Source organism: Mus caroli, chromosome 8, assembly GCF_900094665.2.
Source record: "Mus caroli chromosome 8, CAROLI_EIJ_v1.1, whole genome shotgun sequence".
Classification (NCBI taxonomy): domain Eukaryota; kingdom Metazoa; phylum Chordata; class Mammalia; order Rodentia; family Muridae; genus Mus; species Mus caroli.
The window spans coordinates 96,534,739-96,549,724 of NC_034577.1; the positions used below are offsets into that span (position 1 = coordinate 96,534,739).

Here is a 14,986-nt window from a genome sequence, read left to right on the forward strand (position 1 = left end):
AAAAAAAAAAAAAAAAAAAAAAAAAAAAAAAAAAAAAAAAAAGATTTGAAAGAGCCAAAGGTCCCCTGGATGTTAAATCCTATCTCTGGTCCCTGGTGGCTGCTGAGATAAATGAAGCAGAATCAGGATGAGAGTTTCTGTAAAGGATGTGCAGTGAGGAGCTGGGCATGGTGGCACTTGCCCAACAGGGGCTGAAGGTGGCTCACAGCCATCTGTAATGGGATTTGATGCCCTCTTCTGGTGTCTCTGAAGAGAGCAATGGTGGTGTACTCATATGCATAAAATAAATAAATCTTAAAAACAAAACAAGAAAACAACCAAACCAAAGGGTTATCTCAGAACCCAATATAGAAAAGAAGCTCACGTTTAGTGATGCTACAGATCATCGCTCTTGGAAGAAAGCACTTCTTACCTGAAGCAAGGGCATCAGCTGCAAACCCAGGGCTTGCTCATAGAGCAAGTTCAGTTCTGCACAACTGGAGAAGGAGAGCTTGGACGTGTAGAGGTAATAGTGCACATGCCTAAATGTGGAGCCGTCTCTGTCAATGAAGAGCCGCTGGTTCTCTGAAGAGGTCAGGGCTGAAGCCTCTTTCCACAACAGCGAGTCTGGGAATTGAGCAAGTTTGCTCCTGGGAACTGAGAAATGCCAGCCCCCGACATTGAAGTGAAACAAGTCCTCTGCTGACTCATGGAGCATGCTAGGCTCCTCCTGAAGGGATAATGAGGAGAGAGTTATGTAACAGAAAGAAATTGAAAGCACCCTGACAAGAAGTATTAAACTACATTTGCTGTCAACATAATAATGTACATACAACATCCAAGGGAACTAATACACACACACACTGTTATGAGCAGAATATTGAAGAATATTTTTATTTTTTAAATTTTTTTTAAAGATTTATTTATTTATTTATATGTAAGTACACTGTAGTTGTCTTCAGACACTCAAGAAGAGGGAGTCAGATCTCATTACGGGTGGTTGTGAGCCACCATGTGGTGGCTGGGATTTGAACTCTGGACCTTCGAAAGAGCAGTCGGGTGCTCTTACCCACTGAGCCATCTCACCAGCCCGAAGAATATTTTTAAAAACCAATTATATTTTACATACTAACAGTTTAAAAAGCCAGTCATGATTGCATGTTCGCATGCATCTGTAATGCCAACACTTCAGGTTGGAGGCAGGAAGATCACTACAAGTCTTGAGGCCAGTACATATTGAACCCAAGGCCACAGTGGGATCCTGTATTAAAAGGTGGGAGGTGGGAGAAAAGCTGGACTGATGGATAAAAATCCCCACTGGCACAAAGACAGCCATATGAATACATAGTATAGACTGGAGTCTAGAAATAAATCTTTATGTTCAGTTGAATTTGCCCATCAACTAGTGAATGAATAAACACATTATAATGTACCCATACATTGAAACTATTCTGGTAGGTTGTTTATTTGAGACAGGGTCTCACATTGGAGCCCTGGCTGGCATAAAACTCATTATGTAAACCAGGCTGGCCTTGAACTCACAGAGATCCACTTGTTTCAGCTTCCCAAGTGCTACAATTAAAGACAGGTGTACTCCCAGGCCTGCTCATGAAATATCAATAAAAAGGAATGAAGGACTGATACATGTCACAGTGTGGATTGATCTTGAAACATTATGCTAAGAGAAACCAAGCAGGCGATATGAAGAAAGGCAAATTTACCCAGATGAAGATTAATGGTTACTAGGTCTGGGGATATAGGTTTCCTTAAAGGAAGATAAAACCATTTTACACTTGGTTGTGGCGGTAGTTGTACAACTCTGAAAACATAAGATCATTGAATTATACTTATTAAAATGGTAGGTCAGCCATGTATGGTGATGTACGTCATTAATCCCAGCTCTAAGGAGGCAGAGCAGGTTGGTTTCTTCTTATCTCTTACTTCTATGAGTTCCTGGCTAGATAGGGCTACATAGTGAGAGCCTATTTTAAAACAAACCCAAAATATTAAATCATATGTATATGGTTATTTTAAGAAAGCCATTTATGGGCTGGAGAGATGACTCAGTGGTTAAGAGCACTGACTGCTCTTCCAAAGGTCCGGAGTTCAAATCCCAGCAACCACATGGTGGCTCACAACCATCTGTAACAAGATCTGACTCCCTCTTCTGGAGTGTCTGAAGACAGCTACAGTGTACTTACATATAATAAATAAATAAATCTTTTAAAAAAAAGAAATCCATTTATTACTTATGTCTAGTGTGTGTGCCAGCATGACTTTATGTACACTATCTGAGTGTACTCAGGAGCTCATAGAGGCCACAAGAGGCTGCCTCCTGAGACTGGAGTTACTGACTATTGTGGATTTTCATATGGGTGGTGGGACCAAACCTTGGTCTTATGCAAAAGCAGTAAGTACTCTTAACTACTAACCCTGGTGTTGTGTGTGTGTGTGTGTGTGTGTGTGTGTGTGTGTGTGCACGTGCCATTTAAGGAGCAAAAAATAAATGAAAATAAACATAGAACTACCATTGATTCAATTACACATCTCACTAATACCACTCATGGATATATATATATATATATATATATATATATATATATACCTTGTATTAGTAATTTTTCTTAATGCTGTGACAATATTTGCAAAAAGCAATCTAAGGGGCCACCAGATGGCTCTGTAGGTAAAGACACTACTGTGCAAGATTGGTGACCTGAGTTTAATCCCTGGGATCCATTCAAATTGTTTGTTTGGTTGGTTGGTTGGTTGGTTTGAGACAGGATTTTTCTGTGTAGCCCTGGCTGTCCTGGAACTTGCTCTGTAGATAAGGCTGGCCTTGAACTGTGAACTCAGAGATCCACCTGTCTCTGCCTCCTGAGTGCTGGGACTAAAGGTGTGCACCACCACCACTTGGCTTCCCATGTCAAATTGGAAGAAAAGAATTGATTCCACGCCGGGCGTGGTGGTGCACGCCTTTAATCCCAGCACTAGAGAGGCAGAGGCAGGTGGATTTCTGAGTTCGAGGCCAGCCTAGTCTACAAAGTGAGTTCCAGGACAGTCAGGGCTATACAGAGAAACCCTGTCTCGAAAAACCAAAGGAAAAAAAAAAAAGAAAAGAAAAAGAAAAAGAAAAAGAAAAAAGAATTGATTCCACAAAGTTGTCCTCTGACCTCTAGGTATGTGCCACGGCATGTACACCTAGCACCCACACATAAACATCACACACACAATGACAACAACAACAATAATTAATTAATAATAATAGTAATGGTAACTTAAGAGAAGAAGGATTTGTTTTGGCTCCTGGTTTAAAAGCACACAGTCCAGCATGACACAGAAAGTGTGACAGAATCCACGGGAGCAGAAGCATGAGACTAGGATTCCTCCATGTGGGAAGAGCAGAAAGCAGAGAGCAGAAGGATGCCGAAGCTCCTTCGCTCCTTTCCACTCAGGAACCATAGACCATGAGACGGTGCTGCTGCATTCGGCATGACCCTTCTTTCCTTGGTTATATTTCTCTGGAAATATTCTCATAGGCATTGCTAGAAGAGCACCTCTTAGGGAATTCCAGCTCTGGTCAGGTGGATAATGAAGATTAGCCGCTACATTCCTAAAGAATTCTAAGTCAGCATGCCATAGATTTATTTGCATATCCATGTTTATTACTGCATTATTCACAATAGCCAAGACATGGAACCAACAGATAGATTTTTTTTTAATGTGGTAGAGACACACAATGGAATTTTATGTAGCTGTAAAGAATGAAATTCTGACATTTGCGAGAAAATGGATGGATACTGGAGATAAATAAGCTAGAATCATGTTTCCTCAATATGTGGAATATAGATTTTCACAGATCTACATATGATATGAAAGGAGAAAGGGGCCAGTGAGAGTGGAAGAAGAGCCCCAAAGGAAGGGGAAGCGAGAGAGAATAGCGGACTATAGGGGCATAAAAGCAGAGGATGGGACTACTTAAGGGAACAGTGGCTCAGCAGAACAAAGAAGAAGGCTGTATGTGTTTGAAAATGTCACAGGGAATCCCACTTGTTGGTATGCTAACTAAAAAAATGAACTCAAAATTGCTTAAGAATGGTGGCGGTGGGAACAAGACTATTAAAGTTCAAGAAAGGAAATGCCTCCTCTTCCATCAAAAACCCACTTCTCTTATTCTGAGTCAGGAAAATAGATCCTTGTATCAAACAAGAGGGACATTTCTTCTATAGTAAGCCCTGTCTAAATGTCTGAAATCAAGAGAAACAATTAGACATGCCACTTTATGACTTGAAGAACACTAGGTGGTCAAGAAGAGAAAGAAACAGATTATGAAATGGATTAATGGCTCAGCAGCAGAACTGGAAAAGTTAATCCAATGTCATTGAGTCCTGGGCCTTCTAAATGTGATGTAGGCTGGGCATGATAAACATGGTAACTAACGGTCCCACCTATACCAAAGAGCACAGATATACAAGGATTTGATTTTTGATCTGTTCTCTTTAAAGGTACATAGCTGGTTGAAAAGAAAGGTAAGGAAACCAGCTTCTTGGAGGCTGAGGTCCGCATATTAAAGAACAGGAAGAATTTGCTTCCACATATATCACCCATGGGAGGACTCTCGAGGGATGCTTCCTGGTAAAAGTTAGGAATGTAACTGTTATTGCCAGAGCTTTCTTCCCCAAAGATTGTTCAGGGACGTATTAGTGCACAACTATTTCAGTCTGGGGAGAGCCTCCAGCCATCAACAACTTGAGAAACCTGTAGTAGTTGAGGGTCATCCATCATGACTCCATCCCAAAGAGCATCTCATTAACACACAACCTTCTTCCATAGAACATTATAGTGATAGAAATTCAGTGCCCAAAAGACAGGACTCAATGTCCCAGAGCCAGGATTCTCTGACCTTTTCAGATCAGGAGTTCCCATCCAGCCTCCAAAATCTGCACCGCCCCTCCCCCAACTGTCAGATCTGGATTTCCCCTTTAAATGTCATCCTCATCTTGCTCTAGAATAAACATGGGCTTTAAGGTACAATGGCTTCCATCCGTCAAAGAGCTACACCTTCTTCATCCCACAAACCTGGAGCCCCCTCAAATCCTCAGCGGTGTGGAATAGTTCATCTCTCAAGGCAGCATGGCATGGTCTCTCCACTACTCAGACAAGCCCTCCCCAGATTCTTCTAAACTGGGGCCTCCTTCGGATCCTCATACCCCAAAATCAGATCCCTAATCCCGAGGTTCTCATCTCGGGCACCAGCTCCCCCCAATCTCCACCTTAGTGGTTTTGACGCCCTTCTCAGGGACGGGCTCCATACCATAGTCCTAACTTCCGTGGCAGACAGACAGACTCGTGACCCGTCCCTCTAACGGTCCCTAGAGAACCAAGGCCCGCGGCCAGTGGGAGGGGCGGGGCCCGAGTCGGGGGCGGGGCCTGGCGCGCGGGGCGGGGCCTGGCGAGCAGGGGGCGGTCTCGCGAGCCGTGGCAGGTGAGCGGCGGGCGCGAATGGCGGAGCAGTGGGATCTGGACGAGGAGTGCCTCCGCCGCCTGGGGGCGCTGACCCTGGAGCAGCCGGGTAGGGCCGGGAGGGTGTGGATCTGGAGCGTGGCTCAGAGGCTGTGAGGAAAGTATGGTGTGTGTATGTAGGCTTGGGAGCCCTAGACAGAGGTAAAGGAACTGCAGAGGAGCGCGGTTCCTGAGGCGAAGAAGAAAGAGGCAATCGAGGCAGAAAGGGTGACACTGAGGTGCAGAGGCTGAAGTAATAGGAGAGTCTAAGGCAGAGGGTGAGGCATTGAAGGAGAGGAGGAAAGGACCCCTGTGTGGCAAGGGACATTATTTGACAGAAAGAAAGAAGTCTCCACTAGTAGGAGGACATGGATGTTGGTGAGAGAGGGAAGAGTTGAGATGGGCGACTGTGGTGGTGCGCGCTGTTGAGGTTAACAAGGGAGGTTAACTTGGGCAGTTTCTTAAACTTCCCGCCTAGGAGGACTTTTCAAGTTGGGTGCATTGGGAAAGGGCATCCTATTCCGTTATCCTCTGTGAAGAACTTCCAGACCAAAGCCTTTCTTTGGTCAATCTTTAAAAAGCTCCAAGAGGCTTTATGGGAACTACTAAGCGATCCATCGGCCTTGAGCCCAGTGCTCTGCCCTGCCTTCCTCCTGAGAGAGCTAACCTCTGACAGGGCTGACAAGCTTGCTTTCTAAGTGTCTAAGGAAGAAGAGCGCTGGGAAAGCCTTCAGTATTCTTAATAAAACTCTTAACTCCCTAGGAAGTTAGTGATGTCGTTATCGCCACTCGTTGGGTTAAGTGCCTTACCTGCATTTAATGTCTTATGCTGTCATGGTTCCCATTTTACAAATCAATAAAATTAGCTTAGACTCTTGCCCGGAGTCACAGCGGATGGTATAGACAGGGTTAATTAATCCAAGACTGATTCCAAAGTCTGTGCTATAACCATAACAAATACTGAGAAGTCGAACAGGTATTAATCTTTTTTTCTGTAATCAAAGATAATAGTTTGATTAATGTATAAATTAATCAATTAATATATATACACACACACACATACAAGGTCTCATCATGTGGCTCAGGCTGGCCTCAAATGACACTATGCCCAGTTGTATGCAGTTCTGAGGAATCAAATCTAGGGCTCAGTGCATGCTAGGCAAGCATTCTACCAATTGGACAACATCCTCAGCCCGGCATAATTTTTCTTTTTCTTTTCTTTTTGTTTTGTTTTGTTTTTCGAGACAGGGTTTCTCTGTGCAGTCCTGGCTGTCCTCTGTAGACCAGGCTGGCCTCGAACTCAGAAATCCATCTGCTTCTGCCTCCCAAGTGCTGGGATTACAGGCATGTGCCACCACTGCCCAGCCTGTAAATTTTCTTTTTAAAACTACTGTGAATTCTATTTTACAAGTCAGAGAAAATAAACATCCTTGGCTTGGTACACATCTGTGTCTTCCCTTCCATTAAAATATTTTAATTAATTAATTAATTAATTGGTTTTTCAGGTTGGGGTTTCTCCCGACTCTCCTGGAACTTGCTCTGTAGACCAGGCAGGCTGACCTTGAACTCAGAGATTCTCCTGCTTGTGCCTCCCAAGTGCTGGGATTAAAGGCATGTGTCACCAGCACCCAGCCTATTAAAATAATTTTATAGAAATGATTCACCTTGATATTGAGGATAGAGAGGTTCAAAACTGGCTGTAGCAGTGAATGCCAGTAATCCCAGATACTAGGGAGGCTGAGGTACAAGGACCTGAATCCACAAACTGGAGAAATAGTCTTAAAAAATAAAATAAAAGTAATGATATTTGGGGAAGAGGGCATATACCCCTTACATTCTCCAGTTAGAACAATATAAGGCAGTTAGATATATTTTATTTTGGTTTATTTGAGATAGGGTCTCACTATTTAGATTAGGTTGACCCAAACTCACTGGGATTTGCCTGTTTTAGGCTCCCAAGTACTCAAAGGTATGCATCACCTTTTATCTGTTCAGGCAGATAAAAATTTTAAATCTTTAATAAATATACAAGAGATTAGACAAGAAGTCTGTAGACTGGCCCTTTGTCCATTAGTGCTGTCAATATTGTGGCCCACTGACAACTTAGAGAAGGAGGGCCTATCTAGACACCTCATTAGCATAACAGGTTTTTATGCCATGTAGTGATTGTCATGGTCCTCTTAGTTGGGTGTTGTGGTAGTTCCAGATCAGGTAGTTTGGCAGGAAGCTGGCCCCATGCCTGCTGTCCTCAGTTCTGAGATTTTCCAGGATTTAGGTTTGTTCAACTTTACCAGTTCTTTTGTCTAGTGGGACAAATATTCATACAATAGTGTCATGTCTCCGATTGAGACATTTTTTTAAAAATCTCTATAAAGTGCATATGCCAGTTTGTTGATATATATTTTAAATCTTATTTGATTTAAATATTCCCTACTTTCCCCTTGAATTTTCATCATATTGGAGGGAAATTGCACCATTTGTTTTGAAGCGTTCATTACACAATCTGGATTTTTCTCGCTCTATCCCTAAAATGTTTTCTTTTCCTTGTTTTCTGTGTTACCTGTGAATTAGTAGTTATATGAGGCTTAATCAGGTTCAGACTTGATTATGCATGCCTTTCCCACAGATTGCTTCTTAAATAACCCTGTATGTTTCTATAAGGAAGTATGCAATGCCTGATGTTCTTTGTATCTGGGGTAGCCATTGACCATGCTTGCCCAGGTCTGTTAATTCACGAGGAATTACAAAAACTCCATTGTTCTTGACTAGTTTGATAATTCTATAAAAACAAAAGTCTCCACACCAATCATTTGTTGTCATGAGGTACCAGTTGTGTAGAAAAGGAAAGACTGATGTCTGGTTTTTGTTGTTGTTGTTGTTGTTGTTGTTGTTATTGTTATTGTTTCACCTGACACCAGTTTTAAAAGTGAGTTTATTTCTTTGAAGGTAACTAATGAGGACTGCTTTACTTTCTCCGAATCATTATAAACACATTGATTCAACAATATTTGGTGTGTCCTAATCCATTCTGGCTATTATTATAATTGATGCTAATGGGAGATCCTTCCCCTTTGATTCCTGAGGACATTTTAAAAAGCTTTGCTTGAAATTTTTTATTGTCATTAGAAACAAGCTCTATGATAGGTTATTAATTTAGTTTCCTAGTGAAGTTATAAATGGTTTTCTTTTTTCGCCTTTAGTTTCATGTTTTATTAGTTTAAAAAATTAAAAGAGAAAGTAATGGCTTTGTAAAAACATTTGCATCAATTGTTTCTGTGAATCTCTTCCTCTCATCCATCCCCATGTGTGGTGGTTTGAATACGCTTGGCCCAGGAGTGGTGCTATTTGGAGGTGTGGCCTTGTTGGGGGAAGTGTGCCACTACGGGTTTGGCCTTTGAGATCCTTGTCCTAGCTGCCTGAAAGCCAGTCTTCTCCTAACTGCCTTTAAAACTCTCACCTCCTCCAGCACCATGCCTACCTAGACACTGGCATGCTTAACCTCTGAACCTGTAAGCAAACCCCAATTAAATGTTGTTCTTTATAAGAGTTGCTGTGGTCATGGTATCTGTTCACAACAGTAAAACCCTCAGACACCATGCATGCCACACACTAATCTTTCCCCAGCAGCTCCTCTTTCTGTTTTCATTTTAGAGAGCGATAACTTGAGTTTTTGTTTTTACAACTAAGATGAGATTTTGTTCATTGAGGTATGTATCATGTATATATTTTGGTTTTATATGTATGAATTCTTTGCCTGCATGTGTGTCTGTGCACCACATGTGTGCCTAGTTCCAGAGGAGCCCGAAGAAGGCATTGGATCCGCTAGAATTGAAGTTAGCTGACATGGGTGCTGAGAATTGAACTTGGGTCCTCTGGAACACTAGTTAGTGCTCTTAACCATGGAACCATCTCCCCAGCCCCTATTCTATTGTTAATCTATATGATAGTGCTGTGTTTGATTTGTTCTTTGATCTATGCGTAGTTAACACTTTATAAGTGCTGGAGCCAAATGCACATGTTCTTAGCAGCCTGCACCTCACAATTTATTTGTTGAATGATGATCCTGGGGTCCTGTTGTCTGTTCTTCAAATGAGGCCGCAGTGAAAACCACGAGAAATCCCACACATCACCGGCGGAACCACTAATTGCCCTCAGCCTTTCTCGCAATAGCAGAATCGTAGGGTATTAGATTGTCACGAATAAAGTTACCAAGACACTGTTGTCAAAGTCAGGACATTTTAAAAAAGATATTCACATGCTATTAAATTCAAGGTCCTCTAGAACATTTGCAGAGTTGTATAACTGCTCTAGTTTGCTTATGATTGTTGTGATAAAATATTCTAGCCAATGTATCTTAGGAAAGGGTTTCTTTGACTTATCTTCCAGGTCACAATTCGTCACTGAGGGAACTCAAAGTAGGAACCTGGAGGCAGGATTTGTGGAGAAATTCTGCTTACTGACTCACTTTTTGCCTCAGTAGCTTTCTTACTCGGCCAAGTTCACCCTGCCTAGACCCTCCTGTACCAATTAACAATCAAGAAAACCCTCCACAGACTTGCCACAGGCCAGTCTGATCTAGGCAAAAATTAAACTGAGGCTATCTTCAAATGAACAGTTAGTGCTAACTAGGGCAACAGTCACTTCTGCTATCTAGCCCCAGAATGTTTACATTGACCTATTAGCAAATCGCCATATTTCCCACTTTCCATAGCCGCTGGCAATCACCAATCTAATTTCTATCTCTGTGAGTTTGCTTCTTCTGGATATTTCCTATAAATGGAATAATGTGTCCTTTTCTGTCTGGCATAATTTGGAGATCTATCTATATTTTAGCACATATCAATAATTTATCACTTTTTATTAAAAGACTTTATTTTTAGGGCAGTTTTAGATTTACAGAGGATTTGAGCATAAAATGCAGAGTTCCCATATGCCCTTCTTCACCTACATTTATCCCCTATCCCCCAGCTTCCCTTATTAGCAATAATCTTCCCATGTGATACAGTTGCTATAATATTGATAGATTTTTAGCTGAAGACTATAGTTTATATTAGGTTTTACTCTATGTTGTATAGTTTTGTGAGTTTTGACAAGTTTGTGTTGTTCTATGTCTAATATTACAATATCAAACAATGGTTTCAATGCCCTAAAAACCCCCTGTTGGTCTGGTGATATAGCTCAGTGGTAGAAAGCTTGCCTAGTTTGTGCAAAGCCCTAGGTTTAATTAACAGTACTTTAAAATTAATAAATAGGAGACGGAGAGGTGGCTTAGGGATTAAGAGCAGTTAAAGACTGCTCTTAAAGAGGACACAAATTTGATTCCCAGCATTCACAATCATTTGCAATTCCAGTCCCAAGGGGATCTAATGCCCTCTTCTGGCCTCTGTGGGCACTGCACAACATGATGTACAAACATACATATAGGCAAAGTACCCATACTTTAAAAATAAAATAAAAATAAAGGTTAAAAGATAAATAAACAACTCTGCACCTCATCTATTTGTTTCTCCCTGACCCCAAACTCCTGACAGTCTCTGGTCTGTTTGCTTGATTATTGGATACAGGGCCTCGCTATGCATAGCCCAGTTGGTCTTAAATTAACCTTATACCCAAAGATGGTCTTTCTGACGTGTGATCTTCTTGCCTTGGCTCCCAAGTGCAGACATTATGCCCCTCCATACCGCTGATATTTTCACTGCTGCCTTATTCAGAATGCTACAGAGTTGGAATCACACACTATCTAGCTGATTGGTTTCTCTCGCCTAACAACAGACACATACGGTTATTCTATATGGTGACACACAATTGTAAATCCAGCCTTTGAGAGGTGGCAGCAAGAGTCTCAGGGGTTCAAGGCCAGCCTAGGCTACACAGACCCTGTCTCAAACAAACAAACAAACAAACAAACAAACAAACAGTTGGGAATAAATCTTAGTGATAGAATACTTGCTTAGTGTGTGTAAGACCCTAGATTCAACCTGAGAACTGCAAAGAAAAAAGGGTTCTTCCCCGTCTTTGCGAGTTTCGGTTACTCATTCTTCTTGTAGCTGAATATGTTCCACTGTGTGGATGTATTGTACTGCTTTGCTTATACATTTCCCTATTCAGGACATCTTGGTCACTTGATTTTGGCAGCCGTGAATAAAATTGCTATAAACATCTGTGTGCAGTCTCTGTGTGGACGTAAAGTTGAAGCTTGTGTGAATCAATGCCAAAGAGTGTGAGTGCTAGATGACAGGAAAAGATGTGTTCGGCTTTTCAGAATGCTGACCTGTCTTAAATGGTAGCTACAGCATTTGTGTCCCACAATCTTGGGAACACTTGGTGTCAATATTTAGGATTTTGATAATTTTGATATGCAGTGGTATCTCTTTTTTTTTCAATTTGCTATTTCCTAATGACTTATGATGTTGAACAGTTTTCATTTTTTACCATCTGTGTACAAACACACACACGTGTGTGTGTGTGTGTATGTATATATATGCATATATACACACAGATTTTTGTTGAAGTATTTGTTTTGGTCTTCCCATTTTTAAAATTGGATTGTTTATTTCATGATTGTTGAATTTAAAGAGCTTTTGATATATTTTGGATAGACGCTAATCCTTTCTTGGAGAACATAGTTAGCAAATATTTTCTCCCATTGTGTGAATTAGCTTCTCATTACTGTAACAAATAGTTAAGATAAATCATGGCTTCAGAGGTTTCAGTCTATGAATAGGTGGCCTGTTGCTTTGGTGTTCATGAAAGTCTGTATTCCATTTACAAATGGAATGATGTTGTCTTTGTCCTTGGTGTATGGCTTCTTTGATTTAGCATAGTCTTCAAAGACATCTGTGTTACAGCATACATCAGAACCATATATCAGAAGTTCCTCCATTTTAAAGTCTGAACAAGATTTCTTTTTACGTATATTATATATGTTGCTTATCTGCCCATGGATGAACATGGACACTGTTTCTGCTTTGGGCTAATTATGACTAATGCTTCTGTGAACACTGAGGTGCAAGTCATGTCTCAGTCTTGCTTTCTGTTGTTTTGGATAAAAATACTGAGGTAAAATTTATCAATTATTGTTATTTTTTTCTTGTCCTTGTTTTCATACGTCTCTTTGTCTCTTCTTTATGTGTGCTTACATGTGTGTGGAGACCAGACGTTGGCAAAAGGTGTCTCCCTCAAGTACTTGTTCCTTTGAGACAGGGCCTTGTCCTGAACTCGAGTCTTGCCCATTCAGATAGACCATCCAGCTTGCAAGCCCCAAAGGTCTTCTTGTGTCCACCATCCCAGTACTGGGACAACATGTACTAGCTGCCACGCCTTTTTTTTTCTCATGGATACATGTTTTTAAGGGCTGACCCATCTCTTTAATTCCTTAATCTAATATTTTGGTCAAAAGCATCTGCCTCCCAAAATAAAAAATTCAAAGAGAGTATTAGATATGTGTGTATATATATATATATATATATATATATAGATATAGATATAGATATAGATATAGATATAGATATAGATATAGATATAGATATAGATATAGATATATACACACATATACATATATATATTTGTAAATTTTTCTTTAATATCTGGTTTAATGCAAGACAGCCTTATTCTTTTACTTGCTTCATTTTAAATTCTGTTTTCATATGGTGTTGTTTTGTTTAAATGTGTATTTTAGGAACTTGGCATGGTACAGTACATAATTGCAAGAGGGAGGAATATTTTCATAGCCTTTATGAGAATTATGGATATTTTCCTTCTCTGATAAAACATGAAAACTGGGGAATTGGGAGTTTCTTGACTTTTAGTTGTGTGTGGAATCTGAAATTGTATAACTGTCCTTTTTCACTTTTATAGTGAAATATATTGGTACATCTTGCATTTGAATGACCCATGTGTGATTCCGAAACATCATGCACTGGTCATTTGGAAATATTGATGCCCTGAGTTATGTAGTTCTTCTAAATATTGACAGATAATCTTCTTACAACATTGTCTTAATCACTGCTCTATAGCTGTGAAGGGACACCATGACCAAGACAACTCTTATAAAAGAAAACATTTAATGGGGGCTTGCTGATAGTTTCAAAGGTTTTGTCCATTATCATCCTGGCTGCTCACATGACACTGAAGCTGTAGCTGAGAGCTACATCCTGATCCAAAAGAGACTCTGGGCCTAGAATGGACTTTTGAAACCCTAATGACACACTTCCTCCCAGGCCATACCTCCTAGTCCTTTCAAATAGTGCCACTCCCTGTTGACGAAGCATTAAAATATATGAGTCTGTGGAGGCCATTCTTATTTAATCCACCACAAACAGGAAAAAAAATCAATTTTTTTCTAAAGATATAGTTATGTGTATTAGTGTTTTGCCTGCATGTCTGTATGTGCTTCGTGCCAGCAGAAGTCAGGAGAGGGTGTTGGATATACCCTAGAACTAGAAAGAACAGATGGCTATGTGGGTGTTGGAATCAAACCCAGGTCCCATGCAAGGACAAGTGCTCTCGACTGCTGAGCCTTGTCTCTAGTCCAGATCTGAAGTATCTCCAACTAATCTCATTAGAAAGACCTAAGTGTTTGGGAAGCATCCAGTTCAGGGTGGACAGATAGACTTGTTTCAGAATTCTATTTTGGAGAAATAAAATGTTAGGTATCAAACCTAGAACTCTGTGCATGCTAAACATTTGTTCTACCATTGAGCTACATCCACACACCCCCAAATTGTGTGTGTGTGTGTATACATAAAATGTGTGTATATATATATATATATGTAATAAATATATATATATATATAATGTGTATATGTATATGTAATAAATATACACGTAAAATGTTATCACAGACAGCAGTGACTATTAGTTGCTTTCCTGAGATGACAGGCTTACTTTATTTTTAAAACAATGTTTACTGTCAGGTATGCTATCACACACCTATTATCCTACCACTGTTGATTCTTGAAGATGTCCTCTGACTGCCACATGTGCACTGTAGCATGTGCACACACACACACTTATACACACACTGAATGAATGAAATATAATGAAAAGATAAGTGTCTAGTTATAACACATTTCCCCATATGTGTCTGTGCATCTGCTTTCTTCAGTATATACCAGAGAAGAAACACATCGCCCTAAAGGGCCAATGGATAGTTTCTTTTGTACTGTAAGTGCGAAATCAACACAGTACAAAAGGCAATTCATGTTTTCAGATTGTTACAAAAACAACTTTTAAGGAAAGTATTTCCACCTCGTGGACCTGTCTCACAGACCTCTAGGGGTCAGGGGTCACATTTTAAGAACCTTTGCTTTGTAAGGATGTCTCCCATTGTTTGGAGGGGGGATCTCTCCAGAGGATTTTCATTTCTTATGGATGTTTCTGTACTGCTTTTTCTTTGAAAAGTCCACTGTAACCATTTATTTATTTATTTATTTATTTATTTATTTATTCATTCATTCATTCATTCATTCATTCACTCATTTATTCATTCGTCCATTCATTTGTTTGG

General features: G+C 40.4%; 2 protein-coding genes across 11 annotated transcripts in view; one reads left to right on the plus strand and one right to left on the minus strand.

Moving 5' to 3' along the window:
* Positions 1 to 5,347, minus strand: part of Kctd19 (potassium channel tetramerization domain containing 19) — a 30,049-nt gene extending 24,702 nt beyond the window's left edge. For 4 of the 8 annotated variants that reach the window (XM_021170030.1, XM_029481024.1, XM_029481021.1 and 1 more), the window contains exons 1-2: positions 5,250 to 5,307; positions 413 to 709 (exon numbers count right to left, since the gene is read on the minus strand). In XM_021170030.1, the coding sequence (XP_021025689.1) occupies positions 413 to 709; positions 5,250 to 5,288 (336 nt within the window). In that variant the 5' untranslated portion in view covers positions 5,289 to 5,307. Of the gene's footprint in view, positions 1 to 412; positions 710 to 5,055; positions 5,190 to 5,249 lie in introns of those variants that run through there. The other 4 variants (XM_021170034.1, XM_021170031.1, XM_029481022.1 and 1 more) reach the window with 2 other exon arrangements.
* Positions 5,348 to 5,465: 118 nt separating this feature from the next.
* Lrrc36 (leucine rich repeat containing 36) overlaps positions 5,466 to 14,986 on the plus strand; it is a 47,350-nt gene continuing 37,829 nt past the window's right edge. For 2 of the 3 annotated variants that reach the window (XM_029480791.1, XM_021170131.2), the window contains exon 1: positions 5,477 to 5,548. In XM_029480791.1, the coding sequence (XP_029336651.1) occupies positions 5,479 to 5,548 (70 nt within the window). In that variant the 5' untranslated portion in view covers positions 5,477 to 5,478. Of the gene's footprint in view, positions 5,549 to 14,986 lie in introns of all 3 variants that reach the window. The other variant, XM_021170130.1, reaches the window with a different exon arrangement.